Consider the following 18,968-nt stretch of genomic DNA (forward strand, 5'->3'; position numbering starts at 1 on the left):
ATAGTAAGTTACTTAATTGTTACCCAGGTATTATATGATATTAGATTAAAACGGCTGCATTTGACTTTTAACATTAAATGTTTAAAATTAAATTGTTCTTGTAGCTTAATGAACATTTTCAAGTCATAAAAAAGTGATCTTTAAGCAATGCGAAATTAAAGTTGGCTGTTCAATACTGAACTGCACTTATTGAAGAACGGATCAAAAAAGTAAATTTGGTGTTAGCACTATACTGTAAAAGTTACATAAGTGTTTCTGCAGTGCTGTGGAGATGAGAAGTGGGGCGACTGGCGCCCCCATCTGGCCATGGTGCTGTCCAACCTGACCCACACTTTGGACCTGGACACACGTACCATCACCACCATGGGAGACACTCTGGGTGAGACATCAAAGGACACGTTTATGGGCCAGAAGTTTTCCCTGACCACGTAACCTGACCATAGTTTTCTTGGTTAGGTCACATGTGGTCAGGAGAAACTCTGGTCCTTAATCACATTAAATGCATAGGATGTATGGAGGATGTTTGTTGCTGAACTCTTGTACGCTGACAAGTGAAAATGTAATCTAAATGTTCCCTATCATGAATATAAGATGAAGATTTATCATCATAGTATATAATAGTTTGTCATCAACCATGACCGTCATCATCATGAGAATTATGATGGTTATTAGGGCTGGGAATTGCTAGGGACCTTAGGATATGATCACAATACTTAGGTGCCGGTACAATATGTATGGCGAACCTCATTGTACTATATGTATTGCGATTCAGTGGTGGTCAGTGCTGTTTTTAAGCTTAGGGAGGGCGATTATTTATTCATTTTATAAGCATGGACTTATTTCTATTACAGCATAATTTGGATGACTGTCATTCTTATTCCATTCACCCAGCCTAATGTAACATCGATAGATTTAGGTTACTACATGATACTCTAATTTTCCCTATACCCATCAGGAGGTTGCTACAACCTAGCCTATGAATAGGGCAGTGTGCAGTGCGATTGCATCGTTTGTGGATCTATTGGGGCGGTAAGCAAATTGAAGTGGATCTAGGGTGTCAGGTGAGGTGATATGATCCTTGACTAGCCTCTCAAAGCACTTCATGATGACAGAAGTGAGTGCTACAGGGCGATAGTCATTTAGTTCAGTTACCTTTGCTTTCTTGGGTACAGGAACAATGTTGGCCATCTTGAAGCATGTGGGGACAGCAGACTGGGATAGGGAGAGATTGAATATGTTCGTAAACACTCCAGCCAGTTGGTCTGCGCATGCTCTGAGGACGCGGCTAGGGATGCCGTCTGGGCCTGCAGCCTTGTGAGGGTTAACACGCTTAAATGGCTTACTCAGGTCGGCCATGGAGACGGAGAGCCCACAGTCCTTGGTTGCAGGCCGCGTTAGTGGCACACTGTGTTATCCTCAAAGCGAGCGAAGAAGGTGTTTAGCTTGTTCGTGTCCGCGACGTGACTGGTTTTCCTTTTGTAGTCCGTGATTATCGGTAGACCCTGCCACAAATGTCTTGTTTCTGAGCTGGTGAATTGCGACTCCACTTTGTCTCTATACTGACGTTTTGCCTGTTTGATTGCCTTACGTAGGAAATAACTACACTGTTTGTATTCAGCCATATTCCCAGTCACCTTGCCATGTTTAAATGCAATGGTTCGCACTTTCAGTTTTGCACAATTGCTGCCATCTATCCACGGTTTCTGGTTAGGGTAGGTTTTAATAGGCACAGTGGGTACAACATCTCCTATACACTTCCTGATAAACTCAGTCACCGTATATATGTATTCGTCAATGTTATTCTCGGAGGCTACCCGGAACATATCCCAGTCCGTGTGATCAAAACAATATTGAAAAGTTGATTCCAATTGGTCAGACCGGCGTTGAATTGTCCTTAGCACGGGTACTTCCTGTTTTGAATTTCTGCCTCTAGGAAGGGAGGAGCAAAATAAATTAGTGATCAGATTTGTCGAAGGGAGGGCGGGGGAGGGCCTTGTAGGCATCCCAGAAGTTGTACAAATTTCCTCGACTAACCTGTACCCCCACACATTGACTCTGTACCTGTACCCCCTGTATATAGCCTCATTTGTTATTTTATTGTTACTTTTTATTTTATTTATTAATTATTTTCTTAACTTTATTTCTTGAACTGCATTGTTGGTTAAGGGCTTGTAATTAAGCATTTCACTGTTGTATTCTGTGCATATGACAAAACATATTTGATTTGAGAGACATTGAACTAATCAAGGTGACAGACAGTGACACATTCAATACCGCCTTGCACACTCTTGCCTGCATCTAGGTGACCTAGGGTGTAATCATTAGTCCAAACAGTTGCAAAAACACTCAGTTTTCCAACTAAAACGATAGTTTCTATTGGACAAATTCAAGTAGATCTCTCCCCGTTTCATTCCGTTTGCTTCCGTTTGCAAAACGTTTTGCAACAGAATCGGCTAAATTAATACACCGCTGATCATCCGCACACACAGTTCACTTTCATTGCAGCCACAGCATTACCACTTTGCTTGTGTATAATTCCTTGCATCTATGGGCTCTCCTCAACTTTTCCCTTCGCTTGTGGACTTCAGTGCACAACAAAACAGCTGTTTGTGATCAGGCACAAAAACCTCTTCAAACCATAGCCGCTAACCGCTACACAGCCTATACTGTCACCATTTCAACGTTATAGTCAAATACAAAAAGGCACTCGCACATCTGAGCAATCTTATTTGCAGGTGCATGGCATCAATTGAACAAGATGAAGGAAAAGGAAACCGCACACTGCTCTTGATAGTATCACCGATATTTAATAAGCTTACGTATCGGCCACACGGCCTTCGTCAGAGCTTTTGGGATTTTTTGAAAGTTGCACCCTTATGTAGACCTGGCTCCACCCACATCCGTTCTACACATCGAAGGGGGTTGGAGGCAAAGGAAAATAAATAAGTGCTACCAAATATAACAATGTGCAATTCATAAATATTACAAAAGTGTATAAATAAGGCGTATTGAACACTTCTGTATAATCTCAATGAGGACATAGCAAGTTCATTAGTCATTGGGTACATCATATGAAAAACGTCAGAATAATCTACAAGAGACACACATTACATGTTCCAATTCACAGCATAACATACAAAGGCATTTCATCATTAAGTCCTTTTGGAAACAATGTCTGGAGGGTGAAAATCCAAAAACATTCTCTTTTACTCAGAGTATTATTAATATCACCTCCCCTGTCTGATATCTTAACTTTCTCTATGCCACAAAATCTAAAGGTGGAAATGTCATGCTTCATGTCATTGAAATGTACAGCGACTGGATAATCCCTGTCGTTTCTCCTGATTGAACTTTTATGTTCACTAATTCTCTGTTTGAGAGAGCGGGTGGTTTTACCGACATAACAGAGCCCACATGGACATTTAATAATGTAAATAACATGGGTGGTGGAACACGTAATAATGTCATTTATTTGGAACCTTTATAAACGTTATAGTCAACAAACTGGAACTAACGCATTTGTACACCGATTGGATTGTGGGTTTACTATCACGCAGTACACTGTACAGCTAGCAGTTACACCGGCAGAAAGAGGTGGGACCAAGTCACTCACTATTATTTGAGTCACAAGCAAGACTCAAGTCACAAGGTCCGAGTCTCAAGTCGAGTCCCAAGTAGAACAGGTCAAGACTGGAGTCAAGTCCAAGTCACCCATTCTAAGAGCCAATCAAGTTGAGTCAAGTTTTCAAGTTGAGTCTAAAAAACTAATCTATACATGCTTGTTCAACTATAAATCTTTGTCTATTTATTGAGGCTACCAGACAGCCATTTTCATTATTTTGTCTACAACACATTTTGATTAACCTATGTAATTGTAAAATGGGGACCTTGTAGCAGTTGTAATGGCCTGAAATCAGCAGAAGGTAAGGCAGGTTGACATGTAGTATTGGTGATCCAATGGTGAAAGCACCAAACCAAACAAAATATACAAGTAGATTTACCAAATATACATGGGCCTCTGGGCCCCCAAATATACATGGGCCCCCAAAAGAAATAGCCTCTGTATCAGGCTTAACCTGTCCTATCTGAACGGACACCGGTAGAGGGCTAGAATGTACAGACTCCCCTTGAGAAACCAAATCGAATCTGTCTAACAGGAGCTCAAACAGGTAGGCCTACAATAACATAAGCACTTGGACCCCAGGACCATACAATTACCCAATTTGGCAATTGCAACCAATAAACTGGTTCTACAATGTAAAAGGCAGTTTCGACATCCATTGTTACATTGGTACATTCGTCTTAATCAGACGTGATGATGATTATTGATATTTCAACACCATGCATACATGGGAACAATACTTTTCTATTATAGTGTGGAGTGTAGGCCACGTAGCCTATTTCTATGCGCACTGGGTAGCACGTCCTCCTATTACGCACGACAAAAATTATAGAAACATACAGTGCATTCGGAAATTTTTCAGGCCCCTTCACTTTTTCAACATTTTGTTACGTTACAGCCTTACTCTAAAATGTATTAAATGTTTTCCCTCATCAATCTACACACAATACCCCATAATGACAAAGCAAAACAGTTTTTTTAGACATTTTTGCAAATGTATTAAAAATAAAAAACGGATACCTTATTTTGGGGCGGCAGGCCAGTAAACTAAGGGTTGCTGGATAGAATCGCTGAGCTGAAAAGTAAAAATATGTCGTTCTGCCCCTGAACAAAGCAGTTAACTCACTGTTCCCCCAGTAGGCTGTCATTGTAAATGAAAATGTGTTCTTAACTGACTTGCCTAGTTAAATAAATTTAAAAAAACATAGTTGAAGTCGGAAGTTTACATACACCTTAGCCAAATACATTTAAACTCAGTTTTAAACAATTCCTAACATGTAATCCTAGTAAAAATTCCCTGTCTTAGGTTAGTTAGGACCACCACTTTATTTTAAGAATGTGAAATGTCAGAATAATAGTAGAGAGAAGGATTTATTTCAGCTTTTATTTCTTTCATCACATTCCCAGTGGGTCAGAAGTTTACATACACTCAATTAGTATTTGGTAGCATTGCCTTTAAATTGTTTAACTTGGGTCAAATGTTTCGGGTAGCCTTCCACAAGCTTCCCACAATAAGTTGGGTGAATTTTGGCCTATTCCTCCTGACAGAGCTGGTGTAACTGAGGCAGGTTTGTAGGCCTCCTTGCTCGCACACGTTTTCTCAGTTCTGCCCAACATTTTGCTGTAGGATTGAGGTCAGGGCTTTGTGATGGCCACTCCAATACCTTGACTTTGTTGTCCTTAAGCCATTTTGCCACAACTTTGGAAGTATGCTTGGGGTCAATGTCCATTTGGAAGACCCATTTGTGACCAAGCTTTAACTTCCTGACTGATGTCTTGATGTTGCTTCAATATATCTACATAATTTTCTTTCCTCATGATGCCATCTATTTTGTGAAGTGCACCAGTCCCTCCTGCAGCAAAGCAACATGATGCTGCCACCCCCGTGCTTCACGGTTGGGATGGTGTTCTTCGGCTTGCAAGCATCCCCCTTTTTCCTCCAAACATAATGATGGTCATGATGGCCAAACAGTTCTATTTTTGTTTCATCAGGCCAGAGGATATTTCTCCAAAAAGTACGATCTTTGTCCCCATGTGCAGTTGCAAACCCTAGTCTGGCTTTTTTTGTGGCGGTTTTGAAGCAGTGGCTTCTTCCTTGCTGAGCGGCCTTTCAGGTTATGTCGCTATATAGGACTCGTTTTACTGTGGATAGAGATACTTTTGTACCTGTTTCCTCCAGCATATTCACAAGGTCCTTAGCTGTTGTTCTGGGATTGATTTGCACTTTTCGCTCCACAGTACATTAATCTCTACGAGACAGAACGCATCTCCTTCCTGAGCGGTATGACGGCTGGGTGGTCCCATGGTGTTTATACTTGCATACTATTGTTTGTGCAGATGAACGTGGTACGTGTTTGGAAATTGCCTGAATTGGGCTTGTGGAGGTCTACAATTATTTTTCTGAGGTCTTGGCTCATTTCTTTTGATTTTCCCATAATGTCAAGTAAGGAAGCACTGAGTTTGAAGGTAGGCCTTGAAATACATCCACAGGTACACCTCCAATTGACTCAAACGGTGTCAATTAGCCTATCAGAAGCTTCTAAAGCCATTACATAATTTTCTGGAATTTTCCAAGCTGTTTAAAGGCACATTCAACTTAGTGTATGTAAACGTCTGATCCACCCACTGGAATTGCGATACAGTGAATTGTAAGTGAAATAATCTGTAAACAATTGTTGGAAAAATTACTTGTCATTTGGGGAGAAACTCCCCAAATACAGGTATGCCAAGCTTGTAGCGTCATACTCAAGGCTGTAATGACTGCAAAAAATTATTCAACAAAGTACTGAGTAAAAGAGCTGAATACATATGTAAATATGATATTTAAATTAGCAAAAAAAATAAAAAAATGTTTTTGCTCTGTCGTTATGGGGTATTGTGTGTAGATTGAAGGGGGAAAATGATTTAATACATTTTAGAATAATACTGGAAAATGTGGAAAAAGTGAAAGCATCTGAATACTTTCCGAATGCACTGTAGGACACAGACACGAGGAACTCTGACATAACACAGGAAATATGAACAAAGGAAACCATACATTGAATCAAATGAACAGAACTTCTACCTCATGAGTCTTGCTAACATTCATGTGCACTATAAACATTGTGTCCACTCATAGCAGGCTAATAAATGGTTGGCTAAATGAAAATATATCGTATGCCTATTAAACATGAAACAAATGTCTACGTGTTGCAATAAACAGAAGACGTCATAATGCTCCAGAAGACGTCATAATTTCTGTGTACCTATGGAAGGGGGTGAGAACCATGAGCCTCCTAGGTTTTGTATTGATATCAATGTACCCAGAGAACTGAAAATAGCTATTCTCCGGCTACACCATGGTGCTACCATAGAGGGTGCTGTTGAGGCTACTGTAGACCTTCATTGCAAAAACGGTGTGTTTTAATCAGTTATTTGGTGACGTGAATATACACTAATATATATAAAAGTATGTGGAAGAATTAGTGGATTCGGCTATTTTAGAAAATCTGACCTTTCCAGCAAGTCAGTTCGTCAAATTTCTGCCCTGCTAGAGCTGCTCCGGTCAACTGTAAGTGCTGTTATTGTGAGGTGTTAATGTCTAGGAGCAACAACAGCTCAGCCGCGAAGTGGTAGGCCAGACAAGCTCAAAGACCGGGACCGCCGAGTGCTGAAGCGCATAACACGTAAAAATCGCCTGTCCTCTTTTGCAACATTCTCAACCGAGTTCCAAACTATCTCTGGAAGCAACGTCAGCACAATAACTGTTCGTCGGGAGCTTCAAGCAATGGGTTTCCATGGCCGAGCAGCCGCACACAAGCATAAGATCACCATGTGCAATGCCAAGCGTCGGCTGGAGTGGTGTAAAGCTCGCCGTCATTGGGGACTTGAGCAGTGGAAATTCGTTCTCGGGATTGATGAATCACACACACTGACAGACGAATCTGGGTTTGGTGGATGCTAGGAGAACACTACCTGCCCAATGCGTAGTGCCAACTGTAAAGGAGGAGGAATCATGTTCTGGGGCTGTTTTTTATGGTTCGGGCTAGGCCCCTTAGTTCCAGTGAAGGGAAATCCTAACACTACAGCATACAATGATATTCTGGACTTCGTGGCAACAGTTTGGGGAAGGCCCCTTCCTGTTTCATCATGATAATGCCCCTGTGCACAAAGCGATGTCTAACCCCATCGAACACATTTGGTATGATTTGGAACGCTGACTGCGAGCCAGGTCTAATCGGCCAACATCAGTGCCTGACCTCACTAATGATCTTGTAGCTGAATGGAAGCAAGTCCCCGCAGCAATGTTCCAACATCTAGTGGAAAGCCTTCGCAAAAGAGTGGGAGGCTGTTATAGCAGCAAATGAGCGACTGACTCCATAATTTTTTTGAATGAGATGTTCGACGAGCAGCTGTCTTTTGGTAGTGTTTTTGGTACTTTTGGTAGTGTAGTAAATTTAATAACTTTTAGTGTTTCACTTTTTATTTCTCTTAAATTCACTGAGTAGGATGGTCCTCTCCTTCCTCTTCTGAGGAGCCTCCATTGTTGCCATTTGATTTTGTGATTTGATGTTCCAAACATATTGCTCACTATATGTCTGCTGCAGAGACAAGAGCCATAATAAACAAGTTTTGATCAGTCACGAAAATAAAAAGTGCTGAAAACATGTTGGCGTACTCTAATTTTTTGGGAAAGATGGAGACCAAGCTATAGGATGAAAAATACCAGCATATTGACGCAGGTACATCCGACTAGCGCTAGCTAACGCTACCTTTTTACAAATCATTACTTGGAGTCAAAGTATCTATATGATATTGGTCAAAGTAATATTGCGATATGTAACTATCGTTTTTTTCCCCCACCCATCACTAATGGTTATGATGTTGATGACAAACTATATATTATGATAATAAATGCAATATAACTACCTGCTGCAATCCTGACCGAAAACAGTCAGAACATAGTTCTGCGTTATTCATAAATTGAGTTGAATTTGAGGTAGTCAGGCTCTTTTCAACAGTCCATTGACGTGTGTTACAGCTTCCAAGGGGCTAACCGATGCGGCCCACTTCTGTTACCTGATGGCCCAGGTTGGTTTGGGGGTGTTTACCAAAAAGAGCACCAAGATGGTTCTAATCGGCTCAAACCACAGGTTAGACATCTGCTGCTCTGTCCCTTCCTCACTTGTTGGCCGTTGTGGAAATGTCTTCCCTACTACTTAAACTGCTTACTGTGTAGTAATCAGACTACATACTACATATTGCGTTGATTCCCGCCATTCGTTAATTTGGGAATAGCGCGTCCCCTCAGCTGATTATCAGCTGTTGTCAAACACATTTGAGGCTCGAAAGACTATTCTCTTCCTCAATGGTGTACAGTGAATTCTACTAGATGAATAGCTGAAATGAGTATGACATCCTGGCATTTAACACATACACATTTTTTGAAATTTCACAATGTAAAACAATCTTTTCTCACATAACCAAAATGCCTATTATTTAGAATGCAGGTATGGATATTTGGACACGGACAGTCAGTTTTCTCACTCTCTCACACACACACCTCTGCTCTGCTTTCGCTGCCACACTGTGGAACAAACTCACAGGCATATAATCTTACATAGAAATATGAACTTTCATGCATATGGCATACAAAGGCTTTAATGACCTCTTTCTTGCTAGTCTGTCGTTCTTCCAGTTTGCGTCTAACGAAGCGATCCAGAGGACGGAGGCCTATGAGTATGCCCAGTCTCTGGGCTCCCAGCCCTGCTCCCTGCCCAACTTCCAGGTGAGTACACACACATATCAAACATCTGAACTTGAGCACACACCATAGACATACCTCCTGAAGCTTTCCCCCTTTGATATTACAGAAATGGACTGAATGGTCATCTAGAGATGCTGTATAGCATGGCAGTAGCTGCATAGAAATGTCTTCTAGTCATTCTATTTCTATGAGTAGTGCCGTCTGATCCCTGTTCTCTGAACTTAAGTAAAACCCTGATGTGAAGGGATGAAACACATTGGTTTTATCATTAAAGAAGCATTTTGATCAACTTCCGCCACCCTCCAAGAGATGCTGAATTTCCTCTTCACTCCTAATGTAAAGTGAATGTGCCCGGCCTCTGTGCGATGAAATCAGCTATCATGACCTTTGCCCTTTCTTCCTCCTGTCTCCCTCTAGGTGTTCAAGCTGATCTATGCGTGTCGCCTGGCTGAGGCCGGCCTGTGTGCTCAGGCCTTCCATTACTGTGAGGTTATCTCCAGGAGCGTGCTCATGCAGCCGTCCTACCACTCTCCTGTGTTCACCAGTCAGCTGATACAGGTAGACACACCCACATACAATCGCTCTCACAACACGCACACAAGCGCAATGTCACACACATGTACTTACTCACTCATACTTGCACACAAATACAAACGTGTGTGCGCGCACACACACACACACACACACACACACACACACACACCCTCATTCATACACGCAGAGTCTCTCTCTCTCTCTTATTCACTCACACTCTCTCACACTCAATCACTCACTCACTCTCACACACACCTATCTCTTAGGTGTTGATTGTTACTATGTGTGAGAATTTTGAATGTCTGGTCTGCTGTTAATTATAGATGTCTGAGAAGATGCGATTCTTCGATCCACAACTGAAGGAGAAGGCAGATCAGGAGCTCTTCAACGAGCCAGAGTGGCTGATTCATCTGAGACAGCTGGATGGGCAGATGAGGGTGTGTGTGTTTATTAATGTGTATGAGAAGCCTATTCATGTTGCTGTAAGTGTGTCTGTAACTGACTGGGCTGTTCTTGTTTCCCCCATAGACTGGAGTGATTGCATACAATGCAGACAGGGATACTCCTCAGCAGTATGACTGCAGCACCCCCAATTCTGAGTTAGACCAGACCAGCCCGCCTGAGCCATATGCTCAGCCTCTGGACATGGTTGGCCACACCTCTGACAACCCTCTGATGACATCACTCATGCCTGGACCGCCTCAGCAAGGGGTGCAGCTGATGCCTCCAGGTGAGCAACAAGCCCACCTTGTAACACGATAGGTGTGTGTTTGTTCATGTATGTTTTAGATCTTGTTGACTCCTAATCAATGCAATGACCACTGTCCCAAAGCAATTCACAAATCTAAGCAGCCACCACTAAACACAGAAACGTTCTCCTCCCATCTAGCTCCCCCAACTATCCTCCAGGACGGAATGGTCTCCCAGCCACCACACCCCAACGAGGGGGTCCAGTTTTACCCAGTACCCCCCAGTCTCCCTGGACCACCTGGCCAGATCCCTTTATCAGGGTTCCCTCCCCAAGGCTCTGGCTTTGTACAACCTTACCAACCCCAGCAGCCCCAACCGGACAAAAATGACATGTTTCCTGGAGCCCAGCACCAGCAGATGGCGCCACCACAGCATCAGCAACAGATGATGCCCCCACCACAGCATCAGCAACAAATGATGCCCCCACAAATGCAGCAGCCACAAAAGATGCCCTCTGACGATTATCAGCTGACGGGTCCACCGGAACTACAGCCTCCTCCCATGTCCACCTCTCCACAGAGGAACACCTTCACGCCTCAGATGGACTTCTATGACCAAATGGCTCACATGGTGTGTGTGTTACGTGCATTCAGCCTTGTTTGAATAGTTTGAGGAGATATGCTGATGTCACTAACTCTTGTCTTGTTTGCACAGGGCCCAGGAAGAAGATCCAGGACTACTTCACAGTCCTCAATGCAAATGGTAGGGTGTGTGCATGCGTGTGTGTCAGGTCACTGTTACCATTGGCAGTGTGTGTGCATGTGTTAGTCTGACTGGCTCTGTTTTGTCTGCAGCAGCCTCCAGGTCGCCGCTCCCGCACCATGTCGGAATCTTCCACACACTCCGGAGGACGAGAGAGGAGCAACTCGGCAGCCAAGCAGTCCTCTCCGCCTCCACCCTCCATCCCTGAGCAGGCCAAGAAGGACTCACCTAAAAAGGTTATGCAGACACACACTACGTATTGTGTCCTTTTCACACACAATCCCACACACGCCACAGTTACTTTTTATTATTACCCCAATGGCCTTGTGGTTAGTGTCCATCCTGAGATTGGAATGTTGTGAGTTCAGCATTAAGGAGATGGATTGTGGGTAAGGCCCTGTGTTAGACTAGCGTCCTGTCCAGGGGGTGTACTTGTACATCAAGCTGCCTCGCGCTACAGCTGGTATAAGCCAAGTCTCATGCAAGGCTACTTACTTACTTAAAACTACTACTACTTTGAATTTTGTAGCTATCAATTGTCCCGTTAGCAATCGCCCAGAATAGCTTTTTTTTTTAATATAGGCTAATTATAGTAATTATTGATATCAGCAAGATGTCTTTGATTAGTGGTTGGTGTTGGTTATTTTCGGTTGATCATTTCAGCTCTTACACACACACACATATAAATGCTCTTTATTTCTGTAACCATTTCTGATTTTATTTTTCTCTCTCTCAGGGAGGGGGGGGTGGTGGTGGCGGTTGGCTCAACTGGCTCTATAGGAAGGGGAAGAATGAAGCCCACCTTCCGGATGACAAGAACAAATCTGTAAGTCAACTCTTCAACACTCCTTGTTTTCCAGTCATTTTTGTACATACTCTTCCTTACTATACTGAGTCCTGTCTGTAAAAGCTCACAGTTTATACATGGCAGTGTGGTCAGTATGTGTGTGTGTGTGTGTGTATTGGAGCTGATGAGTGGTTTCAGTTGACTGGTCTGTTCTGTCAGATTGTCTGGGACGAGAAGAAACAGAAATGGGTCAACTTGGATGAGCCAGAGGAGGAGGTTAGTTTTTTGTGTGCGTGCGTTCCAGCCATTATGATTAGCATGTCTATATGTATTGTTGTTTTTATTAGTCCTCATTAGGGATGTTAACGGTTATCTGTTCATCGGTAGTTGGCGAAACTTAATTTGACCGGTCATGCTTATCGGTCTATAGGTTAATATGCATAATTTAGTGGTTTAAATTGCAGCGTGTATTTTCTGTTAGTCTTCATGTATCTTATTTATCATACGCGTACAGCTACAGAGCCTAGTTTGAAGAGCAGAATAGCCTATCTCCTGTCAGACAGCGCAACAGCAGCTCCTCAAAAAGCTGGTACTGGAGTGAAATGTATTCTTTTAGAAGCCCACCCACTGCGCAACAAATAACAATTCGACATGCAATCACATGTTAAACTTTGCAATGTGAGTGTGAGGCAGTATAATTGTTTGCAACCTATTTTACTTCACTTCAAATAATGAAGCATGTCTTACCTTGCATCAATGTAGCCTAGCCAAAATCCATCCATCAAAAAGTTATAAAGACTTCTACATGCCAATGGCACAATCCTGGTCATATTAGCAACTCGACCTAGTTATTGCATCTTTAGATTCCCGCTCTTTCTAAGTTTCTAACAGATTTTCATCTCTGTCACATACGGAACCGCTCGCATTAGGTGCTCTGTTTAGAACAGTGTTTTCATCTCTGTCACATACGGAACCGCTCGCATTAGTTGCTCTGTTTAGAACAGTGTTATCTCTGTCACATACGGAACCGCTCGCATTAGGTGCTCTGTTTAGAACAGTGTTTATCTCTGTCACATACGGAACCGCTCGCATTAGGTGCTCTGTTTAGAACAGTGTTTTCATCTCTGTCACATACGGAACCGCTCGCATTAGGTGCTCTGTTTAGAACAGTGTTATCTCTGTCACATACGGAACCGCTCGCATTAGGTGCTCTGTTTAGAACAGTGTTATCTCTGTCACATACGGAACCGCTCGCATTAGGTGCTCTGTTTAGAACAGTGTTTATCTCTGTCACATACGGAACCGCTCGCTTAGGTGCTCTGTTTGAACATGTGTTATCTCTGTCACATACGGAACCGCTCGCATTAGGTGCTCTGTTTAGAACAGTGTTATCTCTGTCACATCGGAACCGCTCGCATTAGGTGCTCTGTTTAGAACAGTGTTTATCTCTGTTCACTACGGAACCGCTCGCATTAGGTGCTCTGTTTAGAACAGTGTTATCTCTGTCACATACGGAACCGCTCGCATTAGGTGCTCTGTTTAGAACAGTGTTGTCATCTCTGTCACATACGGAACCGCTCGCATTAGGATCTCTGTTTAGAACAGTGTTTTCCCACAAATTGCATTTTGGTAAATGTTTGAAATTATGTTTTATTAGCTGCTTCATTACAGGAGTTGCATGTTGAATAATAGGCTATATAGCCTTTTGACAGGAAGACGATAGGCGTGCTATTGTTGCATGCTTCCATTATGCTCTTAATGAAAAACGTCCGTTCCTTGCATGCATGCGTAGTATTTCCCGTTGATTTACATTTACATTTAAGTCATTTAGCAGACGCTCTTATCCAGAGCGACTTACAAATTGGTCACATCAAATCACTGTTTGGAAAAAATGTAACCGTTTGTTGACCGTTTAATGAGGGTCGGTTAGTCGGCAGCAACATTTCCCAAAATGTGCATTCCTAGTCCTCATAATAAGAGGTTTATATCAGTGTCCTAGCACGTGTATGACCATCTGTATTTATACAGTATTTTGGTTTATCATACTAACACAGAGATATCATTGATCCTAATAATAAAGTATTGATGTGTGTTTGTGTCTGTGTAACCAGTACAAGCCCCCTCCTCCTCCTCCCTCGGGCTTCCCTAAGATGCTGGGACCCATACCGGGACAAGGGGGTCCTGGAGGTCCCCCTACTGGTGGGCCGCCTGTCAACATGTTCTCCAGGAGAGCAGGTGAGATTTACACGTGTTGGCATAACGTAAGCAGCCCCTCATTGTGGGTTTTTAGCTGATACAGGTTTTAGATTCAATGCAGTGCTGCAAAACTCTTACGGCTACATTTCACTTGTGCTGCTGCTCAGATGACCAGAAAATAATGATACATGTCACATTGCACTTGAAACCGCTACAAACCTCTAGGAACCACACTAATAGTGCGTGTCATTTTGGCACGTCAGAATTTCTGGGGGATTTTTTTTAGCAGATCAAAAAAAGTATGTTCTCACCCATCTCAGGTACAAAGAGCCGCTACGTGGATGTCCTGAACCCAGGTGGACCCCGTGCCAAGCCCGGTGGATCGGCACCTGCCCCGTCAGACTTCTTTGCCCCGTTGGCTCCCATGCCCATGCCAGCCAACCTGTTTGTGCCCGGAGCAGGTATGCTAACCTTTTGAATAAATATATCAATGTACTCTAGCGATGGTCATCATAGGTCTTTATGAGTGTGACTGGGTTGGGGATATTAGTTTGTTTGCGTGTTGTTTTGATACCGGTGTGTGAGTGTACTGTATTTGTATTCTAATGTGTTCTCTCCTGTCTGGCTCCAGAGGAACAGCAGCCCATGGAGGGTAATGTCCCAGAGACAGGAGGGAACCAGGAACAGAGCGACCCTAACCCCAGTGCTGTGCCACAGGTACCGTATTACACTCCCAGTGATGGTTATAGTTGTATATACTAGATTTCACACCAACTGACCATCAGATTAGACTGAATTAAGATGTTTGATCTGTCCAGATGTTCAACCCAACATTGTTACCGCCCGGTCCAGTGGGGCCTCCTATTGCCGCTGGGTCCCCGCCAGGAGAGGTAGAAGCACCTCGATCCTCCTAGAGGACTGTAATACACCCCTGCTACTCTATCATAAACCCTCATGCCCCCCATTGAAACAAATTACCTTCCACTTTTAACAGTCATCTAGCTTGGTTGAGTGATGGTTGGTACGTGCGTGTTTGTTTGTGGGAGCATGTTTCAACTTCCAGCCTTTATTTTCCTGTGTGGGCCTCATAACCATGCTAACACCTGGGCAGGACGACATGTAAAAGACTCACATTTTCAAATTTTTTACTTCACCTTTATTTAACCAGGTAGGCTAGTTGAGAACGAGTTCTCATTTACAACTGCGACCTGGCCAAGATAAAGCAAAGCAGTGTGACACAGACAACACAGAGTTACACATGGGATAAACAATAAACAAGCCAATAGCACAAACAAGTCAATGACACAGTAGGGAAAAAAAGAAAGTCTAATACAGTGTGTGCAAAAGGCATGAGGTAGGCAATAAATAGGCCATAGTAGCGAAGAATTACAATTTAGCAGATTAACACTGGAGTGATAAATGAGCAGATGATGATGTGCAAGTGAAGATACTGGTGTGCAAAAGAGCAGTATGGGGATGAGTTAGGTAGATTGGGTGTGCTATTTACAGATGGACTATGTACAGCGATCGGTTAGCTGCTCAGATAGCTGATGTTTAAAGTTGGTGAGGGAAATAAGTCTCCAGCTTCAGTGATTTTTATCATTCGTTCCAGTCACTGGCAGCAGAGAACTGGAAGGAAAGGCGGCCAAATGAGGTGTTGGCTTTGTGGATGATCAGTGAGATATACCTGCTGGAACATGTGCTACGGGTGGGTGTTGTTATCGTGACCAAGGAACTGAGATAAGGCGGAGCTTTACCTAGCATAGACTTATAGATGACCTGGAGCCAGTGGGTCTGGCGACGAATATGTAGCGAGGGCCAGCCGACTAGAGCATACAGGTGGGTGGTATAAGGTAATTTGGTAACAAAACGAATGGCACTGATAGACTGCATCCAGTTTACTGAGTAGAGTATTGGAAGCTATTTTGTGGATGACATCGCCGAAGTCGAGGATCGGCAGGATAGTCAGTTTTACTAGGGTAAGTTCGGCGGCGTGAGTGAAGGAAACTTTGTTGTGAAATAGAAAGCCGATTCTAGATTTGATTTTGGATTGGAGATGTTTAATATGAGTCTGGAAGGAGAGTTTHCAGTCTAGCCAGACACCTAGGTATTTATAGTTGTCCACATATTCTAGGTCAGAACCGTCCAGGGTGATGATGCGCGGGTGCGGGCAGCGAACGGTTGAAAAGCATGCATTTGGTTTTACTAGCGTTTAAGAGCAGTTGGAGGCCATGTTAGGAGTGTTTTATGGCATTGAAGCTCGTTTGGCGGTTAGTTAGCACAGTGTCCAAGGAAGGGCCAGAAGTATACAGAATGGTGTTGTCTGCGTGGAGGTGGATCAGGGAATCGCCCGCAGCAAGAGCGACATCATTGATATATACAGAGAAAAGAGACGGCCCGAGAATTGAACCCTGTGGTATCCCCATAGAGACTGACAGAGGTCCGGACAACATGCCCTCCGATTTGACACACTGAACTCTCTCAACCGATTGGAGGTATCCCTCAACATCCCTCAGATTGGAGGAGAATGCAGCCAATTACAGCTGTTCTGATGGTGTCTCTGACTCAATTTTGAAATGTTAAGATACTACACTGAACAAAAATATAAACGCAACATGTAAAGTGTTGGTTTTATGAGCTGAAGGATCCCAGAAATGTTCCAAATGCACAAAAAGCTTATTTCTCTCAAAAGGTGTGCACATCCCTGTTAGTGAGCATTTCTCTTTTGCCAAGATAATCCATCCACCTAACAGGTGTGGGTTATCAAGAAGCTGATTAAACAGCATGATCATTACACAGGTGCACCTTGTGCTGGGGGCAATAAAAGGCCACTTTAAAATGTGCAGTTTTGTCACACAGCAAAGGGAGCGTGCAATTGGCATGCTGACTGCAGGAATGCCCACCAGAGCTGTTGCCAGATAATTGAATGTTAATTTCTCTACCATATGCCGCCTCAATGTCGTTTTAGAGAATTTGGTAGTACGTCCAACCGGCCTCACAACTGCAGACTACGTGTAACCGCGCCAGCCCAGGACTTCCACCTCCGGCTTCTTCACCATCAGGATCGTCTGAGACCAGCCACCCGGACAGCTGATAAAACTGTGGGTTTGCACAACCGAAGAATTTCAGCACAAACTGTCAGAAACCATCTCAGGGAAGCTCATCTGCGTGCTCGTCGTCCTCACCAGGGTCTTAACCTGACTGCAGTTCTGCATTGTAACTGACTTCAGAGGGCAAATGGTCACCTTCAATAGCCACTGGCAAGCTGGAGACATGTGCTCTTCATAGATGAATACCAGTTTCAACTGTACTGGGCAGATGGCAGACAGCGTGTATGGCGTCTTGTGTGCGAGCGGTTTGCTGATGTCAACGTTGTGAACAGAGGGCCCCATGGTGAGGTTCTGGTAAGGGCAGGCATAAGCAACAGACAACGAACACAATTGCATTTTATCGATGCTAATTTGAATGCAGAGATACCGTGATGAGATCCTGAGGCCCATTGTTGTGCCATTCATCTGCCGCAATCACCTCATATTTCAGCATGATAATGCACGGCCCCATGTCGCAAGGATCTGTACACAATTCCTGGAAGCTGAAAATGTCCGTTCTTCCGTGGCCTACGTAAACACCAGACATGTCACAAATTGAGCATGTTTGGGATGCTCTAGATTGACACAAACGACAGTGTTTTCCAGCATCCGCCAATATGCAGCAATTTCGCACAGCCATTGGAGAGTGCGAAAACATTCCACAGGCCACAATCAACAGCCTGATCAACTCTATGCGAAGGAGATGTGCTGCGCTGCACGAGGCAAATGGTGGTCACACCAGATACTGACTTTATCTGAGCCACGCCCCTACTTTTTTAAAAAGGTATCTGTGACCAACAGATGCATATCTGTGTTCCCAGTCATGTGAAATCCATAAATTAGGGCCTAATTTATTTATTACACTTCATATAAGGAAATCAGTCAATTGTAACTCAGTACATCTTTGAAAATGTTGCGTTTATATTTTTGTTCAGTGCATATCACAAGTACGATAATACAAAAACTGATAAAGTACCTTTGATTACAAACTAGAGGCATGCTGGAGACTTGCTCCTCTCCTGGCCTGTTCCCATAGTTACATCATTAACCCAGAAGAGGAAACCTGGGTCATGTTCATTAGGTACCAAACATTACCTGTACTTGTCCAACAAAAAATGCTCATTTTCGCTTTTCATTGCAAAACTTTTCCATTGTGTGCCCTAATGAACATGACCCTGTGGTCACAGATTGTCCTCTGTAGCCATGGAGGAAAGGGGATTATTGCCTTGCCTCACTGCCTGGTTACCATGGTAACTCCTGCATCTATGCCTTCCAGGTGCCCCTGACTCCGCAGCCTCCTCCCCAGGGAGCTCCACCCTCTGGAGGCGTGACGTTCTATAACCCCGCCCAGTTTGCACAGGTAGGTTCGTTGAAAACGGTTAGGCCAGGGTTCCCAATAAGACTTGACACTTATGTAAATGTGTACGTTGACATCTGTGGAAAAAATCGAGGATCTCAAGTGAAGTTGTGATGACACCATTTACATTTAAGGTAATTTAGCCGAAAGGTACAACCACATCAGTCATTGCAAGTAAAACTTGA

General features: G+C 43.4%; 1 protein-coding gene across 4 annotated transcripts in view; it reads left to right on the plus strand.

The window, feature by feature from the left end:
• The window catches only part of sec16a (SEC16 homolog A, endoplasmic reticulum export factor), a 79,091-nt gene that overhangs the window by 57,244 nt on the left and 2,879 nt on the right, over positions 1-18,968 (plus strand). For 3 of the 4 annotated variants that reach the window (XM_023985876.2, XM_023985878.2, XM_023985875.2), the window contains 16 exons: positions 262-379; positions 8,643-8,754; positions 9,284-9,389; positions 9,786-9,926; positions 10,226-10,339; positions 10,431-10,632; positions 10,792-11,222; positions 11,307-11,354; positions 11,447-11,590; positions 12,091-12,180; positions 12,361-12,417; positions 14,253-14,376; positions 14,658-14,798; positions 14,969-15,054; positions 15,156-15,227; positions 18,703-18,786. In XM_023985876.2, the coding sequence (XP_023841644.1) occupies positions 262-379; positions 8,643-8,754; positions 9,284-9,389; positions 9,786-9,926; positions 10,226-10,339; positions 10,431-10,632; positions 10,792-11,222; positions 11,307-11,354; positions 11,447-11,590; positions 12,091-12,180; positions 12,361-12,417; positions 14,253-14,376; positions 14,658-14,798; positions 14,969-15,054; positions 15,156-15,227; positions 18,703-18,786 (2,070 nt within the window). The remainder of the gene's footprint in view (positions 1-261; positions 380-8,642; positions 8,755-9,283; positions 9,390-9,785; positions 9,927-10,225; positions 10,340-10,430; positions 10,633-10,791; positions 11,223-11,306; positions 11,355-11,446; positions 11,591-12,090; positions 12,181-12,360; positions 12,418-14,252; positions 14,377-14,657; positions 14,799-14,968; positions 15,055-15,155; positions 15,228-18,702; positions 18,787-18,968) is intronic. The other variant, XM_023985877.2, reaches the window with a different exon arrangement.

This window comes from Salvelinus sp. IW2-2015, linkage group LG4q.1:29, assembly GCF_002910315.2.
Source record: "Salvelinus sp. IW2-2015 linkage group LG4q.1:29, ASM291031v2, whole genome shotgun sequence".
NCBI lineage: Eukaryota > Metazoa > Chordata > Actinopteri > Salmoniformes > Salmonidae > Salvelinus > Salvelinus sp. IW2-2015.